The sequence below is a fragment of the Python bivittatus genome, unplaced genomic scaffold (assembly GCF_059951505.1).
Source record: "Python bivittatus isolate LINGU-HERP-01145 unplaced genomic scaffold, Pbiv_v1 ctg000320_np1212, whole genome shotgun sequence".
NCBI classification, from domain to species: domain Eukaryota; kingdom Metazoa; phylum Chordata; class Lepidosauria; order Squamata; family Pythonidae; genus Python; species Python bivittatus.
In genome coordinates, this window is record NW_028277052.1 from 3,928,668 (window position 1) to 3,956,239 (window position 27,572).

Genomic DNA, 27,572 nt, shown 5'->3' on the forward strand with positions numbered 1-27,572 from the left:
AACTTTTGTAAGAACATAAGCCGTGCCCTGCTGGATGAGACCCCTGGCTTATCTAGTCCAGCAGTCTATTCTCAGTGGCCAACCAACTGCATAAGGAAGCCCCTGAGTGTCCCAGCTGAGGGCCATCAGAGGCAGTCCCACTGCCATCAAGGCTAATACCCATTGGTTCTGAAACCATGATTTAGAAAAACTCTTAACTAGCCCACCCTTGGGGATTCACCAAGCCAGGCTTCTTTTAATTGTGGGTTATTATACACACAATCGGCAGGATTCATACAATATGCAGAGTGTTTGGCTTAGCATGCCTTTCTTCCTTCCCCTCTCTCTCTTTGACAGTAGCTAGCAAGATGGAAACCTGCCCACAAAGAAAGATGAACATTATAAAAATCCAATTATAAAGGACTTATGAAATTCCTTTTAAAATGATGTTGATATGCTTAAGAGCTGATAACTTTTGGGGGTAGGAGGCTGTTATACAGGAGCAAGAGATGCTTGTAAATATGGAACCACCTCAACAATATTAGTACAGGTAGTTCTCAACTTATGACCATTCATTTATTGTCCATTCAAAGTTACAACGGTGCTGAAAAAAGTGACTTACAACTGGTCCTTGCACTTATGACCGTTGCAGCGTCCCCATGGTCACATGATCAAAATTTGGGTGCTTGGCGACCGGCATGTATTTACGATGGTTGCAGCATCCTGGAGTCATATGATCGCCATTTGCAACCTTCCCAGCCAGCTTCCAAGAAGCAAAATCAATGGGAAACCACATGATTCACTTAAAAGACTGCAGTGATTCGCTTAACAACCACCAGAAAAAAGTCATAAAATCGGGTGAGGTCACATAATGCCTCACTTAATGACTGCACTGCTTAATGACAAATTTTCCAGTCCCTATTGTGGTCGTAAGTTGAGGGCTACCTGTAGTGTAAAGTTATGTCAGCTGAGGTAAACTAGAGAAAGAAGATCTGCATTCAAACCAGGGACAATTTCATCACCTCGATTCTCGAATAAATAATCCTATGGATGAGTCTCTTTCAATAGTTACATGCGTGACTTCAGCTACTTCCAGATATGTTAAATCAGCGTTGCTATCTGCCAGAGACTCTATTGTTTTTTTCTGTTGAGTAAGGTTCTTCCCTTCTACCCCAAAGCTGTATGCTGATGGTGTCATCAGCTCAACTCAACAGTGTTCTACACCATTAAATCTCTGAATTGTCTGTGCATAAAGTACCGGATATTTTGTATTTGTGGCTCCAGTTCCTTTCATGGGCCTTGCTCAGAAGCTATTCTTTGCATGTTCCTTTGCTTTCTCCTGGGGCTTATCCTGAAATTTCATACATTAACTGAATACCAGGAAGAACATTCACGCTCTTTGGAACATCCTGCCCCCGGAGGTGCGACTGGCCCCCTCACTCCTGGCCTTCCAGAGGGCTTTGAAGACCTGGTTCTGCCACCTGGCCTGGGGTGGGGAGGGAAGACCTCAAGCATGGGGATGGCTAGCCCCATAGAGGCCTGCTCTCTTTAGCCCCAGATTCTTCATCTTCCTGGACTCTCCTTTTCCTTTTTTAGTCATGTTTTTAAATTGATGTTTTATGTAAGTACATATATTTATGGTTTTAATGTTTTGTGTGAGTCGCCCAGAGTTCCCCCATTGGGGGGAGATGGGCGGGGGAGAAATTCAATAAATAAATGAATTAAAAAGAAATAAGAACACCAGAGACGCTTGTTGAGATGGGCGGCTATAGAAATCAAATAAATAAATAAATTCCATGAATTTAGCTTGCCTCCTCTTGTAGCGGCTACAGAGGTGAAGAAAATGCCGCTCTGTAATTTCCGTATCTTCAGAGAGCTATATATGTTAAAAGCCAAAGACTACCTTACAGCCATTCTACCTCCTGGCTCTGTCTGTTTTTCCTCATGCAAAATATCCTAGGGCTTGAAACTGGCATTGGAGGAAAGTTTGAATCACCTCTTCTTATTTTACACTTAAGTTGATTTGACTAACACAGTGAAGTCTTGGAACCCAGGAAGCCTAACAAGATTCAGGAGTTTGTTTTGCTAATCTGCATCCGATTTTCTTATGGATCTGCATATGCAACTTGGGTTTTGTAAAAAGATTGGCTCTGCATCCAAACTTTTGTGGTTTGGTTGCATTTCTAATTGATAAGTGACAGGTGATCCACAACTGTAGAGAGAAATGTAGAAGCCAGGTGGAGCTGAAGCAGTTCTCCAGCTGTTTTGGGGTTCTCCATGGACATGTTGAAGGAAAGGGGGAGAGATTCAATGATTCGGCTTTAAAAGAATAAAAGTGCCCATATTGGCAACTACCTTTTCATGCCAACCTTACCTTATTTTCTCATGTTGTTTAGAGCAGAGATTCAACACACCCATTTCTGCTTGGAAAACTTCCAAATTCTCCTATTTTGGCAGTGGTAAAAATTGATTTCAGTTTGGAAAAAGCTTTTGTTCCTTCCACACTCTAGGCGATTGGGACTCTCTTGTTCACAGGCAAAGGAGAAAGTATTGTTCCAGTAGGCAGCCTCTCTTTTTTTCCCCCTTTATCTGTTGGATCTTTTGGATTTGTTGAGCAGAGCTGGCCTTGAAAAGAGCACATGCATCTTCTGCTGGTTCCTCTGGACCTTCAGGAGTTGTAGCTACAGAGAAGGGCCAATTATTTTTTATGCAAGAGTGTCCCTGGAGGCAACGGGCTGAGAAAGGACAAGGGATAAGAGGTATAACTTTCCTTGTTATCCTTAGTTCATGGAGAGGGCCTCCTCATCCTTTCAAATACGGGCTGTCTTGATAGGGAATGAGAAATGATCTGATAATGTTAGGAAACCTTCAGAATGATCAAAGTTGTTTGGCAGTGAAATCAATTGCAAGGGAGATGGGGTGCTCCTTTGACTGGAGGTGTTCCCTGGATAGTCTTGTCTTGGGGATGCTTTAATTTGCATTCATGCCCTGATCAGGAGATGTTGGAATGATGGTCAGTGTGCTGCAACTCTGTCATTTCCTTTCAAACGAAGGATGTTCTCAAACTACTCCTTGACAAAATAGGCTTGGGTCTCCTCACATGATACAGAATCTCAATCTCTCTCCCTCCCTCCCTTCCTCCCTCCCTCCTACAACATATCCTCCCCACCCAAAAAGGACTATACTTTATGGTCTTTTAACATGCTCAACACTCTACAGTCAAACTCCGGGTGGAAATTATGATCTCTCTTTTGCCAGTAGCCTATCAGAGCTCTTTTATACAGTACAGGACGTCTCTCCCTCTGCTGGCCATGGGGTGTATTGCGTTAATGATTTGGGAGACGCTATTTTCTTCTTCACATCTGGTTTTATTGGGCAGATTTCTACTGTTCTGGAGGGCAAGGCTTAAGCTTCCACTGAAAGCTTTTTCAGGGAGATGGAGAGAGATGGTAGGAGTCAGGTCTACACCGGAATAGGAACAAACAATCTGTTTTTTCCTTGCATCATCCACCCAAAGGATGTGTGTCACTGGGTGGATTTCAAATCTAGTAAATAATACTCTTGCTGATGGGCTATTTTGAATGATGCAGTTTACTCGATGTCAGTCTCTTACCTAACTATAGGTCCTTTTCCTTTTTCTCTGACACTTGTGTAACTTCGCAAAAGTGGATTGAATAAGGACCAGCATGACCTTTATTTCCAAATGTGTGTTAACATGCCATGATGAGGAAGCAGAGGATTGGAGCGTGTGCTTGGCAAATGATTACATTTTTATATGAAAAGGCATGTGCGCCTTCTCCCAGGTGGCTGACCCAGATTAAATATTAATTAGATAATAACAAAAATCCATTTAAAAAAAAACAGTAAAACACAATCTGGGGTGGTGGTAGCCTTCGATCGTTTTACACTCTGGACTCTGAAAAAGGCTGCCGGGTGAAAAAATGGTCTTTCTGCTGATTACAAGTTAATAGATTCATGCAGGACTCAGAATGAAGCTGAACCTAATGAACAATCATCTCTATGATGGATGACTTTGCAATTTGCTGAAGAGTAGAAGCGCGGCGTGTTTCTTGGTTTACCGTTTTGCAACGATGGATGTGCTTGTGGAGTTCTGCTGACTCAGTCCGACAGAAGAAAATTATCCTTGATTAATAATGCGATAAAAAGAAAATGATGATCAGCGGCCATGGGCAAGTCAAAAGAGCTTCGGAGCAGAAGTATCTGATCGCTGAGTAGTTTAATCCCATCAAGTGAGCCTTTCTTCTCTTCGACTAACCAGATTCATTCATCAGTTCAGAAGAGCTGAAGTCTTGCTTTAACAATTCTGTTTACTTTATTTTCCATTTATTTAGCGGAACACGCTCTGTCATCTTGCGTCTTTTATTTCCGACATGAATATGTTATATGCAAAGGCTGCTTGTGACTCTGTGTGTTTATTCTTTTAGCTGGTTTTTTTGGTGAGGGGAAAGAGGAGGAGAGAAAATAGATATTTAAAAAAGCCTTCTTAAACACTAGCCTAAAAATTAGTATATCTGAAACCACTGATGGAATTCTAAGTGGCATCATCTAAGCTTTCAATCAAAAATACTAAATCGAAGTACTTTCAGATTTGCTCCAGAGTGTAATTTGATATGCTAAAGAAATAACATATTGTACAAACCCAATATATTGTCAGTTACAATTACTATTGCATCAAGTTCTTCATCAAATTATAAGAAATGTTTGAAGCTTACCAGATATGAAATATTTATTTGGCCATTGAAAGGTAATAGCATTTTCACTCTTAGTCTTGGAATTAGTTTTAGAGTTTTATCAACAACTGTTTCATGAACAGCTGTCGCCCATAATAGCTCAATGAACTTTCCATATTCGAAGGCAGTTTACAGCTGAAAGAAACAGGTATACGAATCTAGCAACTTGGAATACATCTATCAGCTCTCCCCAACTTGATGCCCACCATGTAGGTAATTTACCTGGTTTTTTTCTGGAGGTCAACAAGCCGAAGAAGACTTACATAGATAGAGGTTCCATCACTCCTAGAAACAACCCTTTTCCATTTTCTAATTAATAATTTATTCCTCTTTTTCTGACAAATTTTGTAGAAGGGCATCTTAGCAAACATCAAGGGTAAATTAGAAAAAATTAGTAAGAACTGTAATGCAGGAATGTAGGTGCAAAAGGTATTCTTTTTAGAGCTTGATTGGGCCATACGTTCGGACAGAATATCGACGTGCATCTTTCCAATTTACCCTTTTAGACTGTTTTGATTATGGCTTTATTATATAATTATTGTTTTAAATTTTAAGTGGATGATTGTTTAATTGGGCTTTCAATTTGTTTGTTCTGTCTTCTGCTTCCTTGTCGGTTGCCTTGAGCGCCAGTTGCTTAGGCAGAATGACAGGAGAAATTGCTGTAAGCCAAACGAAAAGAGAAAATAGTCTGATGGCATCTTCAAGGCTCACCAATTTGTAACTGCTTTGTTCTTTTTATTCTTTAAAGTGCCACCAACATCTTTGCTGGGTTTTGCCACAGGAGACTAACATGTGTCTTTCTTTGAATCATTCACCTCCAACCACACCAGAGTAGATCAAAGCGTTTTGGAGCATCTTCCACAATACCAGACAGAGGCAACTTGTCCCCTTATGGAGTAGAGTGTAGCTGCTAATAATTTTGGTTGTTCTTTTCCTCCTCCGAAGGAACTGGAAGGAGTAAAATCTTAGGTACAGGTATCCTTCCAAGCGAAATGTGTAACAGATCAGGAGAGTGCTTGAAGAAACCGATGCAAGGAGAAGGCAGAAAACTGTAGCTTGAGAAACTGCACCAATCTTCTTCCTTTGCATAAACGATTTGTAGTTTCAGTTTTGCTCGGTTTTCTTGCCAGTTCTTTCAATGATAATTAGTCATAGTTATCACCAAATACTAAGGACAAACCAACCAGATGCCTGGGCTTTGGTATCTATGTGCAAATCTTCCATAGAATGTGTTTTGGGGATATGGCAAGAAGGTGGATTTGCCTTTTGCTGGTGAGTCTGAACCCAACTCAGATACTTTTGCTGCCTGTTGTCTTTTCCTTCCTCTGTTTATAAGTGCAGTCACTACTAGACAAACATTTGCTTTGTTTCCAAAGAGTTTATACTAGACGAAGAGCTGTCTGGCACAAGCCATGATGATACCGTGTGCATCAGGATGTCATTACACCAAAGTAATGAACGACCATTCATGTCATTGGTGTGATGACATCCTGATGCACAGGATGTCATTTCCCCCCTCCCCCTCTCCTGTGGATACCCATGGACTCAAGATTGCAAGTTGGTCTTCCAACTAAAGCTTAGTTTAAGAAGCAAAATATTGAGATTCTTTAAAGCTGAGATAAATGTCATAGGTCCCTTTTTCTGCTTCTGAGATCCAGTTAAATTATATTTCTGACTGGTTCCATGCCATATGCAGTATTCCTTATGATGTACCATGTCCCATTCAAATGCAAAGGTTTTCTGTCCATTAGCTCCCAGCCAGAAATTTTGGGAAGCCATTTTGGGAAGCCTAAGGGTTGGAAAGTCAGAAAGTCTGGACCTAAATGCTTGGATAGATGACTATGTTGGAAAGTGCTTAAGCGTGCAATCTTATGCACACATACTTAGGCGTAAGCACTACTCAACTTAATGAGAGTTGCTTCAAAAGAAATGTACATGGGATTCTACTGTTAATTGCATTAATTGTATGTATTTTTGTATTTGGCACTTAACTGAATGGGTAGATCTATGAAATTGGTGTATCTTCAGTTGGGTGACGGTCTGCTCTGTGAAGTCTTCTTCAGGATCTCAGGAAGACAGGGGGATTTCTCAGCATCTATAATCCAATACTTTAAATTTGTGATTTGTTTTACCCATCAGTCATGTGGTTCACTAGAAGACTGACTTCTTCCTAAGCAACAAGATAGGGTGCTCATTTCATTATCCATGAAGAAAAATCCTAGAGGCAGATTTTAAAAAAAGATATAAACTTTCATGGTACCTGGAGTCCCTTATGAGAAGAGTGGTCCTGTGAAGAGAGAGTTGGTTGGGAATCTCTTGGATGAATGTTCAAATATTTCCTTAGAAATCAGTCTGGGGCAAAAAAATGAGATCTCCATGAAAATGTGGGCATTAAATCTCTCTTCCCTAGAGTTCTTTTTGTTTTAGAAATTGCCACATCCTTTATTTAAGACACAAGTTGAGGAGCATTCCAATCATTTCCAGTAGACTGGAATCCTACAGCAAGTCAGCTGAAGCTACCACATAGTCTTCTCCAACTTGGTGCTTTTCAGATATCTTAGATGTTGGTTACATTATTGTTTCCTTCTGCTCATGCTTGCAGATTAAAACAGAAGACCTCAGTGACTCTTTGCAAACGTCCCTCTCCTCCAGATCAAGTCACCTAGCCCAGGGGGCTTCCATGATGCCTGGAGGACAAATTTCTGGGGTAAGAGTTGGCACTCTTGACACATTCAAGTACTGGTGGCAAGTTCAAGAATAGGAGTTTCCTTGAGATGTGGTCTGAAGGCCCTCAGAGCACTTCGGTCTAGGATGGTTCAGTTCTGATCAGTGTTTGAATGAAATCCATTGGGTATGCTTAACATGAATGAGAGGCAGGGCATTCTGGTTTTATAAACAGAAGAAAAAGGCTAGTGACAGGATAGTTTCTTGAGGACTTGTAGTTTAAGTGGGGGTGTATGTATGGCATGGAAAAAATGAATAGAAATACATTTCTCACTTTCTCAACTTGAGAACCTGATGCTGTCCCATAAGGCTGACAGATGAAAGATTTAAGGAAAGGTTTCTTGAATCCATAGCCAAAAGACATGGCTTTCAACAAAACCTACAAATATTTATGGATGTGATGGAATGTATCTACAAAGGGGGGGATGATGTGGTGGATTGCAGGAGAGAGCAAGGTGATCAGGAAGGAGGGGGTGTATTCCAGGAAGGGAGACAAAAGACCGCACAGTCTAGAACTGGAGCTTGGGAAGTGTGAGAGATTCAGGATAGCCACTCCCTAGAATCTCCCAGGGTATATCCATTAGTTGCAGTAATATAGATTGAGTCTGGCAAGATTCTGTCTATATGGTGTAAGCCAGTGTTGTCCAAACCTGGCCACTTTAAGATGAGTGGACTTCAACTCCCAGAATTCCCCAGCCAGCATGTGGAGTTGAAGTCCACTCATCTTAAAGTGGCCAAGTTTGGACAACACTGGTGTAAGCAGTAAAAGAACTGAATTTGGATGAACTGTCCTCTTGCTGTTCTCGGACTGAGCCTGACCATGGAAGATGAGGCTATTGGCACTTGTAAACTTTGTAAGTGAGGTCCAGGATGCAGACTCCAAAAGCTCTTGCTCATCTCAGAGGACCAGATGTGGTACATTTGGGGCCAGTGAGTAATATGGCTGGATTCACCCATTGCATGAAACAAGCCATGTTGTGCCTTAGTCTTCGCGCAATGGGTAAAGGCAACCACTGTGCTATGGGAATCCTGGTTGATGCCGAGAATGGGCAACTTTTTCTGGGCCAAGGACTTACTTAGGCCTTTGAGTGGCCAAAGGCCATGCTCCCCCAAACAGGGTGGGGCCAGGCACTAAATTTAGATTGCTTTCATTTACATTTAAATTTAATTAAAATTAAACAGAGTAAATATGATTACTCTCCAGTCATGCTTAATAATAACTTAATATTTCCACTCCTTGTGTCACATTAAGAGTTACAATTTTGGCCACACCTTTTTGAGGGAGCCACGCCAATGCTTGTAGGGGTCATGTACAACCCCAGATGTTCAGGCAAAGCACCGCTGATTTTTGGCTTCATTGTGTTGCGTGGACCTGGTCAGGGATTGCGGGGGAAGGGTTATCCAAAAAAGGACCTTGGTTAAACAAACAATAACTTAGTACAATGAGGGCTGTATGGTCTGGGCTTCCAGTGGCCCTCCTCAAGCCAAGAGGAAGCTGGCAATGGTCATGCATTTGCAAATGTCTCATTATTTAAGAAAGAGGAAGAGAACAAATCCAAAAGCAGAAGGGTGCCATCTGAAGAGGGACAGGGAGTCCAGCGATGGGCTGGCTGTGGAAGGGTGTCCTAGTATCTGACCTGTCTTCTTCTCCTTCAGAATGTGAACTCTCTTCATACTTTGCAGCAACTCGTGCAAGTTCCAGGACCTATGCAGTCTGTCCCCCTGTTCCTGCTTTCTCAAGGCCCAGCAGGACAACAAGGTAATGTGAACATCCCTAGATGTAGTTTGATTTCTATAATGTCTGTGTAGATGTTGTTCCCTTCTCCTGGGTCAGACCACCAGTTCTCTAAGCCAGGAACTACTTCTTTGAGCTCCTTCTCATTTCTCTGAGGTCTAAGAGACCAAGCTTTCCTCCAGGCAACGGCTGAGCAGCCTTCCCCATGAGATGCTTAATTCCTATTTCTGAAGCTTTTTGGTCCTTCAGTAGCTTCTTGGCAGCAGGGAGGAGAAAGTGGGGCCGCTCCAATGATGGTTGCTAACAGCATCCTGCCCAAGCTACTCCATTCCAAATCCCCTGAGCATTAGTCCTGTTGCCCTGATACTTTTAAATCATCAAACATCTTAACTGCAAAAGCTTTAACCACTGTTTTGCTGTTGACAATGATCACTTGGTGTTTTTGCTACCCCGGTTAAATTTCTGGGACTCAGTCAGCTGTGAATCAGGAGCTCATAAATAGAAGAGGGCTCAAACAAGTCTGGATCCCATCTTTTGCAACATCTAACACTGTAGGATTGGATTTCTCTAGCAAGATTGCTATAAAGAGAGGCCTACTGTCTTCAGCCCCAGATCCTTCATCTTCTTGGACTCTCTTCTTCTTTTTTAGTAATGTTTTTTTTTAAGTTTTGTGTTTTATGTATTTATATGCATTTATGGTTTTAATGTTTTGTGTGAGCCGCCCAGAGTTCCCCATTGGGGGGGAGATGGATGGGGGAGAAATTTAATAAATAAATAAATAAAATAAAGTAATGCTAGAGAACCTGTGGGTCTCCAGGTGTTCTTGAACTCCAACCCTCAGCATCCATCATCACTGGACAGGCTGGTTGGGAAATCAACATCTGGAATGCCACAGGTTTCCCTTCCATTTGTAAAGAGTGCAACTAGATAAGGGTAAACAACTCCTTCAAGGTCACTCATGTCTTATTTCCTTGGCAAGAAGATGGATGTGGATTGTGACTGCATTTTTCTGCAATGTTGTTTTCCCAATTTAGCCTATTGTCCTGGATTTTTCTGGTGGTGTCCCATCCAGCTACCAACCAGACCTACCTTTTAAGTCCAGAAGAAGATCAGCAAGGTGTTGGCATTTGCTATGCATGTGAAATGCATTCAACTGGAAGTTCTATTTTTTATCATTTTTTATTTAGAAAATGCATATGCTCACCATTCCCTTAATACAACTCTACATCATCATCGTCGTCGTCTCTTTTGCTCTGTAGCAAACACTTGCACCATCAAAGGTCAATTTCTTTTACAGAGAAATTGATTAAACCTCTGCAGCTGTTTTACTTTTGATGCATGACAAACGGTTGGTTGATGTGGCCGTTCAAGTATTCAGCATGGCCATCATTCTGTAGCTTTTCCCGATTTGTGATTTTTTATGGGAGCTTTGAGTTGCTAAGGGGCTGTTTGCCTTTTGTAAGGTAAATCATCTGGAGGTGAGAATTGGTATGGATTCCTGTGACTCTGTCCTTGTCTCTTACCTGCATGATTGACATGTGGTTGAGTTTAAAACTTGAGTAGCAAATGCCTTAGTGGTGAAAGACATGCTGAAGAAGATTAATTGAAAAACTAGCAGCTGCATTTCAACAACATGCTAAGATTGGTTGGGGGGGGGCGGGTGTATGTATGTGTGAATCTTATGAGAACCTGTCTTTTTGGCTAGGTTATGGATCAATGTGTTCCATAAGAAGTTGGGTGAATTCAGACCCCGGATGAAGTGTGTTGTGTGAAGACAGCCATGGTGTCCCATGGTGGCTCAGTTCCCAAAGATTGAAATCATATGACACATACTTCCACAGGTGGATGCCTTCTAGTTAAGTTGAGTTTCAACTTTCATGCCCCATGCTGAGTGGGGATCATGGGAGTTGAAGTCCAACACAGCTAGAAGATGCCAAGTTGAAGAAGGCTGATAAGAGCTGCCTAGGAGTAAGTTCCATGAAGCTAAATCAGAATTCTGAATAGATATAAACAAGATTGCCTTATTAGTAAGATAAATCTCAAGGGACCCACTTTTTATCTGAAAGAAGAGTTTCTGCCTTTCATGCAGAAAGATTAAGAGATGAAAAAATGATGCCACTGTATATTTCAAAGCCTCCAAAGTGTCTATGCTCTGAATGAGAGATTCCCTGGTACAAATTTTACCCTTGTTTTGAACTTGTCAGTTAACATAGGTAAATTACTATTTCTCCACTTGGATTCTACCTTCCTTCTTTCTGCAATATGGAGAAGATAATGTTGACCTGTCCTACAGGGTTGTAAGTAGTATATATATGAAGTACTTGCCAGGTTTTTTTTATTAATAGACATAGAAAAGGTGCTGTTAGACAATCAGAGAGCTCTTTTCCAAAAGGTTCAGTCTTTTCTTCTTGCAAAATTCAAGCATGCATCCCTTCATTTCTGAACACTGGATTGCTGAAGCTGAACCCGTGAATCTTCCTTGGATGCTCCTTGGATCAAAGAACACAATGCAAGTGCCTTGGTGTCAAGTCATATAGTCCTTTATAGGTTGAAATCAGCACTTTGAATTTTACCCAAAACCTATTAGCAGCCAATGTGGTGGCCATAACCCAGGTGTAACATCTTCCTGGCTAGCTTCATTTTATACTAATTGTAGATTCCAAGTGGTCTTCCAAAGCAGCTCCAGCCAGAGCGTATTGCAGTAGTTCAACCAAGCAGTAAAGAAGGCATGAATTACTGTTGTATGACCTCCAAGTAAGAGTCAAAGCTTTGGTGAAGCTGAGTGACTTTGTTGACGAAGTTCTGTGGAAACTGGTCACAACAGGAGTTTCACTTGCTTGTTCATCCCCAAAAGGGGGTCCACCCTAAACAAGGTGACTGGCCAAAAACCCTAACCCTAACCCTAACCCTAAGGGAACAGTCATACTAGTGTTTTACATCCTATACCATCATAACATAGGGTAATAATATTGAATGATATTGAACTTGAGCATGTTTCCATGCTTGATCAGGTTCAATTTTTGTTTTCCTCCACCAATAGTCCAACCACTGTTGCTCTTCTGGAAACCAAAGAAACAATCAGTTTAGGCTTACAGAGAAGGTCTGGCAACCAGGCAATCAGCAGAACTGGCTGTCCAATAGTTCAGGACATTCCCAGCAGCCTCTGAAGTCCCCCTGAATCCATGAGGTTCCTGGAATGGATCGCTCTAATAGGTCTGCTCACTCCACAGAGTTCACAGTGCTGGTAATTTCATCTGAATCAGGAAATAATCACACCACGGGCTAGATGTAACATTCTCCATATCAGATTACCTTCAAACAGCACCTTTCAAGTTGATTTGAAAAGGTGAAAACAAGGTCCAATACAACTGACTTGTATGGGTCAGGCCAGGAATTATCTAGGGCAAACCAATGGTGACCATGGGCCTTCACAGACTCCGAGGCATGGACTTTAAGAGCCTTCAGCATAAAAATGATGAGGGAATTCCAATACCAGGCCCAAGTTCAAGTCTAGGAACATAGGCAGGGACTCTCCTGTATAGCAAGACAGCTATTATACTAGCAGGTTCTCCAGCTTGTTCCAACCACCACCGCCACCCCAAAAAACCCTGAACCTTCTATTGCAACTATTGCCTCAGCAGCAGAGTCCTTGATCACAGGTACACCACCTTCTACCCAGCTTTGGTGTCAAGATTACTGAAGGACCCCAAGTCCAGGAGGTCTTATTTCCACTAGGACAACATTGCACCCTTATTCAACCAGATTCTGATGACACAGCACAGAGTGCACTTGCTCATCCACTCTCAGGTTATGGATGAGCATGGTCTTATTATAAATGGATCTGGCATTTCAGAGGCCAAGATCGCCAGCAGTCCAGCCACCTGGACCAAGGAATTGGGTCAGCCATCAAACAGCTCATTTCCCCTACCCTGGAATGGCCAGCTCAGCGCTCTTCTGCTTCTCCTGCTTCCATGTATCTCCAATGACTTAGAAAAGCAAAGGGTTTCAGAGTCAAAGTTCAGAGCCAGCCTGCGTAATCCCTGGAGCCACGGAGTCATGGTTCCTTGAGCCACCTGTCAAACTTTTCCTTTGGGGATGGATTATATCGCCACTCATCTTTTCCTACACAAACTTTCCCCACCCCACAGGAAGAGACCTACCCGAGTAGGTCTAACCAACCACCCTACAGCTAGGAAGCAAAACCATTGGGCAAATTTTTACGTCTGGCTCATTTAGATCCTATCTGGCTGGGATGTTGTAAAATTATTAAACATGGAGCCGTCTCCAAGCCTCCCAGAGCTGCACAGGGTTTATGAGTCCAATTGTGCTGACAAGCATGTCCCTGATTTGCAAGTTTCCAGGCACATGAAACTCTAACCAGCTCCTGCCCTGTGGTGGTTTCAACAGTTCTGTTTTGTTTCCTTTCCTCTGGAGACATGACATCAGGAGCAAAGCCAGGGTTTCACTGAAGGAGGTACAAGATCAGGATTACACAGGCAATGAGTAGAAACCTCAAGGTAACTCCTGGTGACTCAGTTTTGAGTGACAGGTGCTGAGCAGTTCCTCCTTGGTGCTGAATTCAGCACCCTTTCAAGACTCCAAGAGGCTTAAGGACAGGGATGTCTGAGGAGAGGACAAAAAAGTCAAGATGGTGGCTTCATCTATGCATTTGCAGCCCTGTGACACAAGTTAAAAAGAATCAAGGCTTCAGTTGCATGTCAAGACCACCTTCTTGACTTTGTTGACCTCTACGGAGAATGTTCAAATGTTCTTTCGAAGCCTTTGTGGGCTTTCTTCTCTCTCTGTCTGATTTCAGTGTAATTTAATTTCCCATTAGTTTTTGAACTTTGTAGTTGGTCATCTGGTTCAGTGTTTCTCAACCTTGTCAACTCCCAGAATTCCCCAGCCAGAAGTCCACCCATCTTAAAGCTATCAAGGTTGAGAAACACTGATCCAGTTAGTAGGAGCCAGTATATGCCAGTGAACCACCTTATGGCTTACAAGTGTGAAAATCCAACTCTCATCTACGAGCAAGCCTATTCCGTCACTGAAAACTGCTAAGTTGGCGAAGGAGAGTTTTTCTCCAGGGTGCACCAGGGCCCAGAGATTGCAGAGCAAAATTACAGTTGGAACATCTGAGTCCTGGGAGGAACCTAGAAGCACAATTGCCCCCCTTTGCACATCTCACACCCTAAGGCTTTTGTATCTACCAAAATAAAATAGCCTCGTTCACAAGTCATGCAAAGTCCTCAGAAGGTTTCCTGGGTTGTGCAAATCCAGGCATTGTGATATGTAAAACAAAGTTTAAGGCTTATGGAACTGGGTGAACCCAGACAGCTGGGGCTCATTCAATAAATCATTGTAAAATTAAATCACGAGATGAACCAGGTCTACACATCTTGCTGGCAGATAATTTGATTAATCATAGGATATAAATGCGGGCAAATACATAATTTAAGGTCCATGTTATAGTGTCAATAAGGTTGCAAGAATTATTTTAATAATAGCAACAATAATATGATAATGATAACTCTGGCAATGCAAGATAGATTGGGCCTTGTAAAAGAGAGAGGGAGAGAGCGGCAATGAAGGAGCTGAGTTTGGGGGAAGAGTATGAGTGATGGGGCCAACTGAAACACCATTGAAGTGTGGGTCTGCAACCACTGTCTTGATCTGTCACACACGTTGTGCAACCAGGAGGGTTCAGGTTCAGGCAGCGGGTGAGTGAAGGTTCTGCTGTGATTTCTTTTTTTAATAAAAACGCCCAACCTGTTTTCACCCTGCTAACAACTCCCAGCACTAATAGAGGCCTTATAAGGGAGGAAGACACCAGCCAATTTGTCTGTTTGGTGGCAGGCAATTCAAGGCATGGATGACTTCAGGAGCTGTTGCATCACCTTGTCACCCGGTCGCCTAGAGCAAGTTGTCTTATTGTTGCAGCCACACGCCGGTGAGACAGGGATGGTTGCATTGACTTAACTTGCCCCAAGCTAGCTGGGAGTGATGGGAGTTGTAATGCAACATGCTGGTGTCGGGGGGAGATATATGTGCCAGGTTAAAGGTAATGATCTCTGAGATAAAGGTGGTTAATTCCAGAGCTACAATCTAGGTTATTTTCTTAGGTATAAGCCCACTCGACACAGCAAACTTTACTTCTGAATTAAAAAAAAAAATGGGATGGAATGATCAGATGTCAAGAGTGGTTCTCTGTTCATACACTTTGATTTCCAGCTCTGAGAATTGCAACTGGCTGCTTCGCTCTGCTTTTTGTTTCAAACAGTTCCTGCTTGTAGCCCATTAGTTGTCTTGGGGGAGAAGGGTTCATTTGCACACGCATCTCTTTCTAGATGACTGATAAAGATGTGAAATGTTGCACTGGGGAAAGGGCAAGATAAAACTCATCACACATGAATGGAATAATGGGGGAAATGCCAGGATGCCTCTTTTGACTGTGAAATTTGGGACACCGGTCAGCGGCCTTTGTTTGGGCTTTGTGGAATGAGGCTCTTTTGGTGGAACCAAAGTATCTGACTGAATTTTCCTCCATCCCTTTCAGCTCTGCAGTCAAACCTTCTCTCCTTTCCTCAACAACAAAGTGGACTTCTGCTCCCACAGCATGGACACAGCTTAGCATCTCAGGTAACTCCCATCAACTGAGTTGCTGTTGTTGTTTTGTTATTGTCATTTGGTTAAACTCTGTTAAGCCAAATTCAATCTGCAGTTCAAGCCCATATTTTGAAGAGGTCCGTATTTGTCCCTGGAATTTCAAATTTATCCTATCATCAAGGAAGGACCTTGTGGGGCTTTGATCACACAGCTGCAACCACCTTCGTGGCTTTTTTCAACCTTACCCATGAATGCCCCCGCTCACCATTCATGTGTTACAAAGAGTATCTCATTTTAACAAATGGAAAACCTACGAACTCTTATGTTGTCAAATGCCATACATTCCTGCATGTCACTGTCAATACTGCCTACCTTGAAAACCATCACACATCACTTCCCCTAGGCTGTTCCGTATTAAATCCCTTGCATATCCATTATTAGCAAAGCTGTATCAACCACCAATACGTCAAGCTCTCAAAAATATGAAAGACCAACTATTGACATCCAACGGGTAAATACAAAATATTCAACAATTCTTCAAACCGTTGTATTGGGAGAAAATATTTCCGGAAGGAATTCTGCTTCAAAATGCGCAGAGGAGAAATCTGAGAGTCTTTGGGGAAACCCAATGCTAATTTGTTTAGGTAGCTTGGGAGCCCCAGGCCAATGGGTTAACCAGTGGGTGTTACTCTTCCAAGAATGTTACTGGAGGGTTTTCTCTCAGCATTTCCCAAAAGCTACAATAATTGCCCTTGATGAAAACTTTCACCTTGCAGGTTCATAATCCTGTTGCCGAGCCTGGTTTGTCACAGCCACCTTCCTATTCACAGTTTAAATGTGTTGTCTCTGCCTCCCTCTCTCTCACCGTCTGTCTCAGTGTCTGTCTCTGCTTCTGAAATTTCACAGGGCACAATAGCTCATTAAAATGCCCACAAAGATTAAGATCATGAAACTCAAAGGAAGTCCTCCTTTAATTTGAGTTTGATGCCTGGCGACTGCAGGGACACGTTCAAGGAGTTTTCTTGGCGATGCTATGGAAATGGGATATTTTTCACCTTCCCAGTCTTACTGCCTGGGGTTACTTGATAGACACTCATCCTTATGCTAATGAAGCCTGACCTTCCTGAACTTCCGTGATGGCACCATCCATGAACAAAAGAGATGGAAAAATATTAGCTGGTTTGTGGGAGCATCAGAAATTTAATGTGTCTGTGGTTTGGCCTGCAGCTATAGATCCCATGGTGCTCTCCTGTGTCAGACTCTCTTGTGTCTGGGCACAAGCAGCTGGGAATCCTGGAACAGGTTGGCAAGGGTTGGAGAAGGATGAGCCGTTGCTGCAATATGATGACAATTCCAAAATGGCTTGTGTTTTAACAGGCAGTGGGACGTCCTGGACACCCTGGGACATCGTTGGAGCCTCACCTTGAGGCCCCTCAGCATTTACAAGTTGCCAAACACTTGCCGTCCTCCATGGCAACAGATGAGGCCAACGATTTGGAAGAGCTGGAAAAATTTGCCAAGACTTTCAAGCAGAGGCGCATCAAACTGGGGTTTACGCAGGTGAGAGGGGTCTCATGCCAGCCAGCTGGACAATTCATGGACCTTCACTCACAGGAAAAGGCCTTTCTGCTCCAAGCTGCACCCCCAAGAAGCCTTTAACTTCTATTCTAAGAGGAGGAAATGAAATAGCAGCAAAACACACTTGTGCAGGGCACAGAGGTGGAGCCACCATCTTGACATTTTGGACCCCCTCTACATGTAGATGCCACTGGCCCAAGACTTTGACTCTGCCTGAATTGAGTACTGTCCTTCCTTCCTTCCTTCCTTCCTTCCTTCCTTCCTTCCTTCCTTCCTTCCTTCCTTCCTTCCTTCCTTCCTTTCTTTCTTCTGTTTCTGTTTGTAAACTACTTGGAGATTAACAGATGAAGATCTGTTGTTATAACTAATATATAATTTGTTTATTCTAATTAGTTTTTCACTTATTTACTTATTTTTCTAATTTGTACCTGCATGCTCTTCACAAAGGCCGTCTGTGGCTTTATTATAATAGCTGAGATAATTAGCAAACTGTAATTAATTCTATTACATAATTCTATTACAATTATGTGTTACAGTATAACTAATGTTTAATTTACTCAAAAAGAAGATGGCTCTGAACTTAAGATGATTCTCCTGCAAAAGGAAGAGTAGACAGGACATTATAAGCACAGACAAAGATCCTACGTGACGTCCAGCCCCGTTTTGTCAATTCTGGATTGCCAATTCGAGACAAAATCAATCCTAGGTATTCCTTCCTCTCCCCACCTCCATAAAGACAAGTCTCTGTCTGTGAGACAGATCACTACAGTGTGTGTGCATATATATGGATTTATGTGCATATGTATATAGGTTATATGTATGTGTGTATGCACATATATAGGTACACCAGCCAACATCTTATTCCAGGATAGAGCAGGGCCAGAACACACACACACACACACACTATTACTGTCATTGTGATCAGCCCAAATCGAACCACTGTGAGATGGAGGCCTCTTCGTTGAAGGTTATGGACCTTCATATGCCTGATGCAGTAGATAAACAGCATCAAGTAAAGGCAATGTATTTGTCTGAACACTGATTCTTTGTATTTAGCACATATGTATTGTATTAATGTATTTTCTTTTGTCTATTTTATCCTGGAAATAGACCTTGTATTTTACCATTATTTTATTTTCTTTGATATGGTTGTAAGACTAATCAATCAATAAACTATCTCTCTGTCTCTCTCATCTCTCTCTCTCTCTCTCTCTCTCTGTCTCTGTCTGTCTATCTGTCTCTCTGTCTCTCTCTGTCTCTCTGTCTGTCTCTCTCTCTCTCTCTATATATATATATAAATCATTGGTCACACTGATCCAGTAGATAGATGCTTTTGGACTTCCCAGCCTAGGGTTGAAAGAGAGGGACTGGCCCAAAGTCACCCAGCTGCCTAAGTCCATCCTAGCCTACGGGGGGGCTCCTACAAGGAAAAAGATGGGGAAACAATATCCTATTATGGGACCTCAAGTTCCTGGAGGCAAAGTTGGATATAAATTGAACAGCTCAATGAATAAATGATCTCACTCTCCCAGGTGCCTTCGCTCCTTTTCTGATATCTTCTACTCCCCATAGGGCGATGTAGGTCTGGCTATGGGGAAGCTCTACGGAAATGACTTCAGCCAGACCACCATTTCCCGCTTTGAAGCTCTCAATCTGAGCTTCAAGAACATGTGCAAGTTAAAACCACTCCTGGAGAAGTGGCTGAGTGATGCAGGTATGATTATATTTAAGGGCAAATGTTCTTCCCCCTCCAATTTGTAATTCTTTACTGATTGGACTTTTTCGGGGGGGGGGGGGAAGCAATGTCCCAATGTCCTAAATTGCTTCCCTTTTAATGTTTTACTTTCCATTTGCCAGAACTACCTTAAGAATGCATGCACATTTAATGCACTTAAATATTCTCAGAGTTTTGTGATGTACAATGAAATGTTTGTAGATCTTTTTAAACCCAAATGGACCATGTTACTGGGATGAACACATTGAGCCACTAGGGGTCAGTAGAGTGTGTCGAACTCACAAAACACAGAAGAAATCCACCACTATGAGGATGCCCAACCAGAAAACCATATAATATGCCCGCCTTCGCATTCATTAGGACTCTTGTTGAAATGCCATGTTTAACAATCCAGGAAAACACAACGGGAGACTCAGATCTGCCATTTGTAACATTCAGATGGAACTAAGGTACTTTTTCCAGTAAAGTAGACCAAGTGAACTGTGAAAAAGTTCTGGTTGTTGAAGCATCACATGAAAGGAAGGAAGGAAGGAAGGAAGGAAGGAAGGAAGGAAGGAAGGAAGGAAGGAAGGAAGGAAGGAAGGAAGGAAGGAAGGAAGGAAGGAAGGAAGGAAGGAAGGAAGGAAGGAAGGAAGGAAGGAGAGAATGGAAGGAAGGAAGGAAGGAAGGAAGGAAGGAAGGAAGGAAGGAAGGAAGGAGAGAATGGAAGGAAGGAAGGAAGGAGAGAATGGAAGGAAGGAAGGAAGGAGAGAATGGAAGGAAGGGAGGGAGGAGAGAGAGGGAGGGAGGGAGGGAGGGAGGAAGGAAGGAAGGAAGGAAGGAAGGAAGGAAGGAAGGAAGGGAGGGAGGAGAGGGAGGGAGGGAGGGAGGGAGGGAGGGAGGAAGGAAGGAAGGAAGGAAGGAAGGAAGGAAGGAAGGAAGGAAGGAAGGAAGGAAGGAAGGAAGGAAGGAGAGAATGGAAGGAAGGAAGGAAGGAGAGAATGGAAGGAAGGAGAGAATGGAAGGAAGGGAGGGAGGAGAGAGAGAGGGAGGGAGGGAGGGAGGGAGGGAGGGAGGAAGGAAGGAAGGAAGGAAGGAAGGGAGGGAGGAGAGGGAGGGAGGGAGGGAGGGAGGGAGGGAGGGAGGGAGGAAGGAAGGAAGGAAGGAAGGAAGGAAGGAAGGAAGGAAGGAAGGAAGGAAGGAAGGAAGGAAGGAGAGAATGGAAGGATGGAAGGAAGGAAGGAAGGAAGGAAGGAAGGAAGGAAGGAAGGAAGGAAGGAAGGAAGGAAGGAGAGAATGGAAGGAAGGAAGGAAGGAAGGAGAGAATGGAAGGAAGGAAGGAAGGAGAGAATGGAAGGAAGGAGAGAATGGAAGGAAGGGAGGGAGGGAGAGAGAGGGAGGGAGGGAGGGAGGAAGGAAGGAAGGAAGGGAGGGAGGAGAGGGAGGGAGGGAGGGAGGGAGGAAGGAAGGAAGGAAGGAAGGAAGGAAGGAAGGAAGGAAGGAAGGAAGGAGAGAATGGAAGGAAGGAAGGAAGGAAGGAAGGAGAGAATGGAAGGAAGGAAGGAAGGAGAGAATGGAAGGAAGGAGAGAATGGAAGGAAGGAGAGAATGGAAGGAAGGGAGGGAGGAGAGAGAGGGAGGGAGGAAGGAAGGAAGGAAGGAAGGAAGGAAGGAAGGAAGGAAGGAAGGAAGGAAGGAAGGGAGGGAGGAGAGGGAGGGAGGGAGGGAGGGAGGGAGGAAGGAAAGGAAGGAAGGAAGGAAGGAAGGAAGGAAGGAAGGAAGGAAGGAAGGAAGGAAGGAAGGAAGGAAGGAAGGAAGGAAGGAAGATGTTTCTACCTTCTTTTGAAAAGGCAACAGATATCAGAACTCTCCAATTTCTTCTAACAGAGACACCAGGTTTTATATTACCCACAGCTGAAGTTAAATAATGCTGGAATTATAGAATCAATCAACACCATCAGGTCAGGTTAACAGACACTGTCAAGTCAAGCTAATAGGGCAGGACAAGAGTTGTTGTTGTTGTTAGACAATGTTTCATCCAAGGTTGCCATTCCATCTGGAAAGCTCCCTTATAAATATTGGAAGAATGAAGGGAACTTTATTTTAGGTTGTTTCGGATTCTGCCTTCAGAAAATACATCCAGTCTCTGCAAAGGATTCAGGGAGACATTTCCACTGAATGTGTTGTTTCTTCAAGACCTTGGTTGGAGAACCATAGAAGATCGTTGCCTTCACGTCTTGTTCTTGGTTTCTGAGAAGTACCAGTTTGTGAACAGAATGCAGGATTCAAGACTGGCCTTTCTGCCTTATCGGATATATCGGATATATCTACCCAACCTTTGACCAGAACACTTTCCCTTCTTGCAAGTGATTTTCAGCTTGCCTCTTCTCTCCCGTCCCCACAGAATCGTCCCCCTTGGACTCATCCGTGAGCAGCCCAAGTTCTTACCCCTCCGTGAGTGAGATGTTTGGACGCAAGAGGAAGAAACGAACCAGCATTGAGACCAACATCCGCTCCACGCTGGAGAAGCGGTTCCAAGACGTAAGCACGGCTATCCGTTCCTTGAGTGGAATAGGCAGGTGCCCTGGTAGTGATGCTAAAATCAAAGAATACTAAATGACAATTGGCGACTGTTGGCAGCAGGTTTGCCAGCAGGGACAAGCAAAAAGACATAAAAGAGGGAAGACAGGCCAGGAGCTGGGGAATTAGCAGGCAGGGACAGATCTGGCTCCTTCCAGGCTGATTCAGAACTCTTTCCAGCCGGAAGAACCAACAGGTTGCCAGAGGAGAAGCTTGGGGCTGTAGGAGACGCAATCCTCCTTTCCTTTTGTCTTCTCCCTTTCATTGTTCAACTTGTTGTCCAGCTCTTGGCTAGACAGGGAAGTTGACCACACATTCCAGAAGGCAGAAGTGGCAAAGCTGCTTCAATTGGCAAGAAAAAAGAGCCTAGGAGTTGGACCGTTTCCTTTTTTAATCTCCTGAGCACCTAAGTTGACAAAGCAGGGACGGTCTTTCTTGCCAACAATGCTTATTGTGGGCTTTCTCTTAGCAGAACCCCAAGCCCAGCTCAGAGGAAATAGCCCTGATTGCAGAACAGTTGTCCATGGAAAAGGAAGTGGTCCGAGTTTGGTTCTGCAACCGAAGGCAGAAGGAAAAACGTATCAGCTGTCCAACGCCCTCTCCCATAAAATCACCGCTCTACAACTCCAGACTGGTAAGAAGGGCTGGCTGGGCCCTTTTTTCTCTAGGTGAGGGGGGAAGGAAGGAAGGAAGGAAGGAAGGAAGGAAGGAAGGAAGGAAGGAAGGAAGGAAGGAAGGAAGGAAGGAAGGAAGGAAGGAAGGAAGGAAGGAAGGAAGGAAGGAAGTCAGCAAGACCAGAGACCAGCTCAGGACAACTTCAACCTGTCTCATCATAAGCTGGGAATGAGATGAAGGCCACATCGTGGGGTTAAAGAGAAGAGTGTTTCTTGGATATGATTATGCCATGGTTAGTACAGGCAGAAAGTCCCAGCGAGCTGCATACCAGAAGGTTCTTGTTTCCAGTCTTGGTCAGTGAACACCAATCAATGAAGGCCTCCCTAATTATTCCTTCCCTGCAATCCTCATCTATGATACAGCAGATGTATACCTATAAATTTTCCTTGCAGAACAGAAGCTGATCCCCCCTCCACTACAACTGCACTACAATTCCCAGCACCCTCCAGGATAAGGGCTGGGAGTTTTGATTCAGCAACCCCTCGGGGAGGGGGCATCCCTGTAGCAAGCTAGCCAACCAGGAACTCTTCCCACCTACCACATTTCTTTTTAAAGGTGGGACGGCAGCGATGAGGATGTTGAGCGAAACTATGACCAAGAAATTCCTTGACAGAACGGAAGGGAGTTCCCCCTGTCCCCCGCCCCCCAATGCTCCCGGTGTAATATCATTTCCCCAGCCAGCACGGCTCCTCGTTCTTGATTCCTCAACAGGGTTGCCAGCAAGGAGGGCTCCATGTTGGCTCTGAGTCACCAGAAGGAAAGGAACCTTGTTCTGACTCAGACGTCCTGAGTCACTGACAACTGCATCTTCCCGTGACTCATACCTGCTGCTTCCTGCCCGTCTTCTTCTGGGTTTTGTTGTTGTTGTTTTTTAATTTAAAATTTTTAATTATAAAAAGAAGGAAAAATAACACACCTAGAAAGCGCTTTAACAAAAAAAGTGAAAGAAATACAACAAAGAGGGGGAAAAGAAGTGTTAATACGTCATTAGGACAATAATTACAATTCTATGTATGCTTATCTAATGCAAATATTATTCATGTACGTATATATTTCTAATAGATAATATGATTATCATGGGGTTTTTTTTTTAACCTACTGTATTTTGTGTAAATGAGTCCTGTATTTCGTTATACTTGTCCGTACAAAGTCTATGTCTATAGGCGATCTGCTCATAAGTGGTAAGTCCTTCTAGGAGTTTGGGTGTTATGCATCTAGGCCAGTGTTGTCCAAACTTGGCCACTTTAAGATGAGTGGACTTCAACTCCCAGAATTCCCCAGCCACCCTAACCCTAACCCTAACCCTAACCCTAACCCTAACCCTAACCCATGCTGGCTGGGGAATTCTGGGAGTTGAAGTCCACTCATCTTAAAGTGGCCAAGTTTGGACAACACTGATCTAGGCAAACCCCAACTGTTCCAGCTGCAATATCAGCAATGCAGAACATTAAGGAAGTGAAGCACTACATACATATGGATAAAGCAGACCCCCCAAGCATGCCACACATAGCATGTTGTTCAAATGTCTACTCTAGAGCAGTCATATCTGGGCTGCAAGTCTCTGGTTGGCATTCAATGACAAGGAAGTCATGCTTCTTCTCAAACCCATGCGTGCAGCTAGGGACTGGGCAACTCTTCACCTATAGATCAAACAATCCAGATTTAGCTCCACCTCTTTTGCAGGTTTCTACCTCAGGATCTTTGGGTCCCCTTTCTGCCCACAGTTCCATGCATGGTGCAGGTAAGTTCCACCAAGAATGGACCTATTTTGGGCTCGTTCTCTCATATTGTTGCAGACCTGGCCTCATTTTATATCTTTATTTTCAAAACATTTGTATACTGCTTCATCAAAAGAAACCACCCCGGATTCTTCAAGCATTTTGTGCTTGGAGAACTGTGTCCCTGAACACCTTAGCAGCCAGAGATCCTGAGATGGACCAAGGAAAGTCATCACTGATGTAGGGTCAAATGCTCTGGTGTCCCAACAGGCAGGAGCCAAAAACTCAAGATGACAGCTGTGACTGTGCAATCAAAGCCTTGACTTCTTTTTTTTTAACACACAAGTAAAAAAGAAGCAGGGTTCCAATGACACAGTTGCAACCTCCAGCTTGATTTTTTGACTCTGCCCACAGATGCCTCTGTAAAGTTAAAACAGCCACTACAACAGTCTCTGGCAGCAGGACTTCAGTGATTATGAGGACCCTAATGTGGCAAATGTAATTTCAATGTGCAAAAACAAAGTGAGTGAGAGAGAGAACTCACTAAAAGATCTTAAAGTTAGAGATACCCATTGACACACACACACACAGCCCTACCTCTGTTGTGCTTCCTGTTTATTCATAATGTTCTTCTCTGTTTCCTAGTGTCTTCTTCCTGCTCTCCTGGCCATGCCAGCCGGTCTTCATCCCCTGGCACAGGACTTCACATCAACACTCCCGGCATGCCTCAAAGCAACTCTAAAGTAGCCATCAACTCATCCAATTTCAACTCCTCTGGGTAAGGCTGCAGGGAGGGGATTAGCCTTACCACTTGTGTCATTCTATGGGCTAAGAGGATTCTGTGTGTAAGATCAAGAGAGACACATGGACAGTAGGGATGAGTAAGAAATTTGCCAGCTGGTCCCAGGGATGATGTCCAGTGTAATGTCCAGTCCACTGTAATGTCCAGTGTTTATTCACAATTGAAAGCAAACCTTTTAAGAATGCAAGTGTCTTCTAATACTAGTAAATTAGTTCACTTAGTTAAGGTTTATGATGTCTGTAGATCAAAACTGAAATGCTAGCTACCCTTCAAAATCATCCTCCTGTTTTTCCCCCCTTGGGAACTTGGCAGAGTCTGGGGGAAGAATTTTGATATTTCCTTGAATGAAAAGCAGGAGACAATCATTGAAGCAAATAAATAAATCGGAGGCCGTGAATTGTATGCCCCCTTTCTGAATTTGTTCTCCTGCAGTTGAGAGATAAGAACATTTTTCTTGAATGGGAGATATCTGGCAACTCAGTACCAGCTTAGTCCCTCTTCCACCTTGTCCTGTCCTTGACCCCTGAAGGCCCCCACCTTCCAGAAAAAATAATTGAATGTGTTGCCTTTGTGTGTTTCAGACCATGGTACCGATGGAACCAGCCTACTTACCTCCATTAAAGCATCATTTTGGAAGAGCATCCACAACTACCCGTCTTTCCTCTGTTTAAAAAAAAAAAAAAAAAAGTAGGGGAGCCTTCACAGCTTTCGGTGAACCACTTCTCCAGGAAGTGTTTTCTCAGGCAAATGTTTGGCACATTGGCACAGATGACTTTTGGCAAGGGCGAATCTCCCGTTGATTGATGTAAACCGAACTGTCAAAGAGACTCGAGCTACAATTGGTCCCTCTCTCACTGAGAGGGGGGTGTGGTGTACACGCATCCTCTGTCAGCCCACCAGCTTGCCAACCTCAAGGGCATTTTTCTTGGGATGCATCTGCAGAAAAGCTTCCACTTCTAGATCTAAACCTGCCCTTGAGGATTTTCTAATCTGAGCCAAGGTTGCCCAATTTATTTCATTTAAGGATGGAATGTGGATGGTCCTCTTAACTGCCCTCTTCCAGAACAAGGTGATGGCACTTTGTCAGTGAGAGGTGAATCTAATGGTATCTACTCAATGTTTTGAAGTGCATTTTTTTAGGAAGGGGGGAAGGGGGTTCTAGGTGCATAGCAGATTTTGGTCCTCAGACACGTCAGGGTGAGAATCTGTAGCCAAGGGAGGCTGAGAAGCAATATGGCTGTCAAATTGACGTGCATCTAATGGTTCAAAAGGGATAGTGGGTTGACCTGGCGCATCTCAAATTCCTGCAGTGCAGAAATGTGGAGATTTTAGCCCAAAAGCATTTGCTCTTCTAATGTTTGGGAGGTGGTGTTGTAGAATAAGCTGTACTCTGTGTGTATATGTCTTACACAAACATAACGTCTTCCACCTTGCTTCTCAGCAAACCAGTTATGCAGTTTTTCATGCACAGTGATTCAAACTCAATCCGGAAAACTTAGAACTGGCATCAGGGGTTCACCAGGACCCTGGGCACGAGGAAGTAATGCATTTCCTCTCCATAAGCTCCATATCCTGAGCACTTTTGAAGCTATTTTTAAAAGCTTTAAAAATATTTGTTTTACGCATGGGAAGGGATGGACGTTTATCCATTTATCTAGTCATGTAGACAATTTCCTTCCTTCCTGTGCCTGGTTTTCTTGTCTTTTTTTCTTTTAGTACAACATTTCTGGGAGAAGATGCAGTTGACTGGACCATAAAAGATGTGCCCATTGGTCCAGTCAATTTCACCTCTCCCTTCATCAGGGACAGGAACCGAACAGCTTTTCTTCTCCAGGGTCTGGCTTCATTCAGGGACACAACTCTCTGCTCCAGCTTGGTTCCTCCACTTTCCAAGCTTGCAACGCTACATGGCTGAAGGGAAGGTGAGGAAGAAGAATGGTGAAGCCAGCCAGGAGGGCTCTGGAGGATCTCCCTGGGATACGCATTGTTTTCCTTTAGAGTAAGATGCTGCTTGTGAATCCCAAGTGAGATCATGAAGACTGGAAAAGATGTGGGGAAGCTGCAGGGAGGTGGGGGGAAGGGGAAGAGGAAGAGGAAGGAGAGGGGGAACATGAATCTTGTAAAAATAGCCCAAGCAGTGGCTTATCTTCATGTCTCCTGTAGCTGCTATTCATTCAAACTTTGTGCACGTGCCCCCACCCACCCCAGTACCAGCCCACCAGGAGGTTGCTATAGACAAGCCTTCTCTAACTCCGCACCTTTGAAATATCCTGGCATCGCTGTTTCTGGAAAGTCGGTGTGGATCTTGGCTCAACTGCAGGGCAGTTGCCAGGAGAAAGATGGTACCCACTCATGCCACAGAATGTCTTGCTTGCCTTGAAGAAGTAAACCTGAGTTGGACGATTCTCACGCTGTAAGGCTTTGTTTTTATTTGAGGCCTGTTAGCTCTTTACAGGGGAGGGAAATGAGGGTGGGCTGAAAAATTCCGCATTCCCCCCTCCCCGTTGTAGCGATATTCCTAGTTTGATTTTCAGCAACTTTCAGGATTTCTTTCAAAGGAGAAAAGAATTTCGGGTACATTCTCCTAGGTAGAGTGTGGCATTCTAGCACCCTCGTTTGCTAATGAGGCAGCTGTGTGTGTGTGTGTGTGTGTGTGTGTGTTGTGTGTGTGACCGTGTATGAGTGTCCTGCCTTTCAGCACACAGACCTTT

The 27,572-nt window shown here is 43.6% G+C and overlaps 1 protein-coding gene across 1 annotated transcript in view; it reads left to right on the top strand.

Moving 5' to 3' along the window:
- Positions 1-27,257, top strand: part of POU2F3 (POU class 2 homeobox 3) — a 72,612-nt gene extending 45,355 nt beyond the window's left edge. The window contains exons 6-15 of the mRNA XM_088138789.1: positions 7,333-7,437; positions 9,111-9,213; positions 15,746-15,828; positions 17,173-17,355; positions 18,946-19,087; positions 21,491-21,627; positions 22,139-22,300; positions 24,025-24,082; positions 24,705-24,837; positions 25,443-27,257. Of these exons, the coding sequence (XP_087994915.1) occupies positions 7,333-7,437; positions 9,111-9,213; positions 15,746-15,828; positions 17,173-17,355; positions 18,946-19,087; positions 21,491-21,627; positions 22,139-22,300; positions 24,025-24,082; positions 24,705-24,837; positions 25,443-25,482 (1,146 nt within the window). The 3' untranslated portion in view covers positions 25,483-27,257. The remainder of the gene's footprint in view (positions 1-7,332; positions 7,438-9,110; positions 9,214-15,745; positions 15,829-17,172; positions 17,356-18,945; positions 19,088-21,490; positions 21,628-22,138; positions 22,301-24,024; positions 24,083-24,704; positions 24,838-25,442) is intronic.
- Positions 27,258-27,572: the final 315 nt, after the last annotated feature.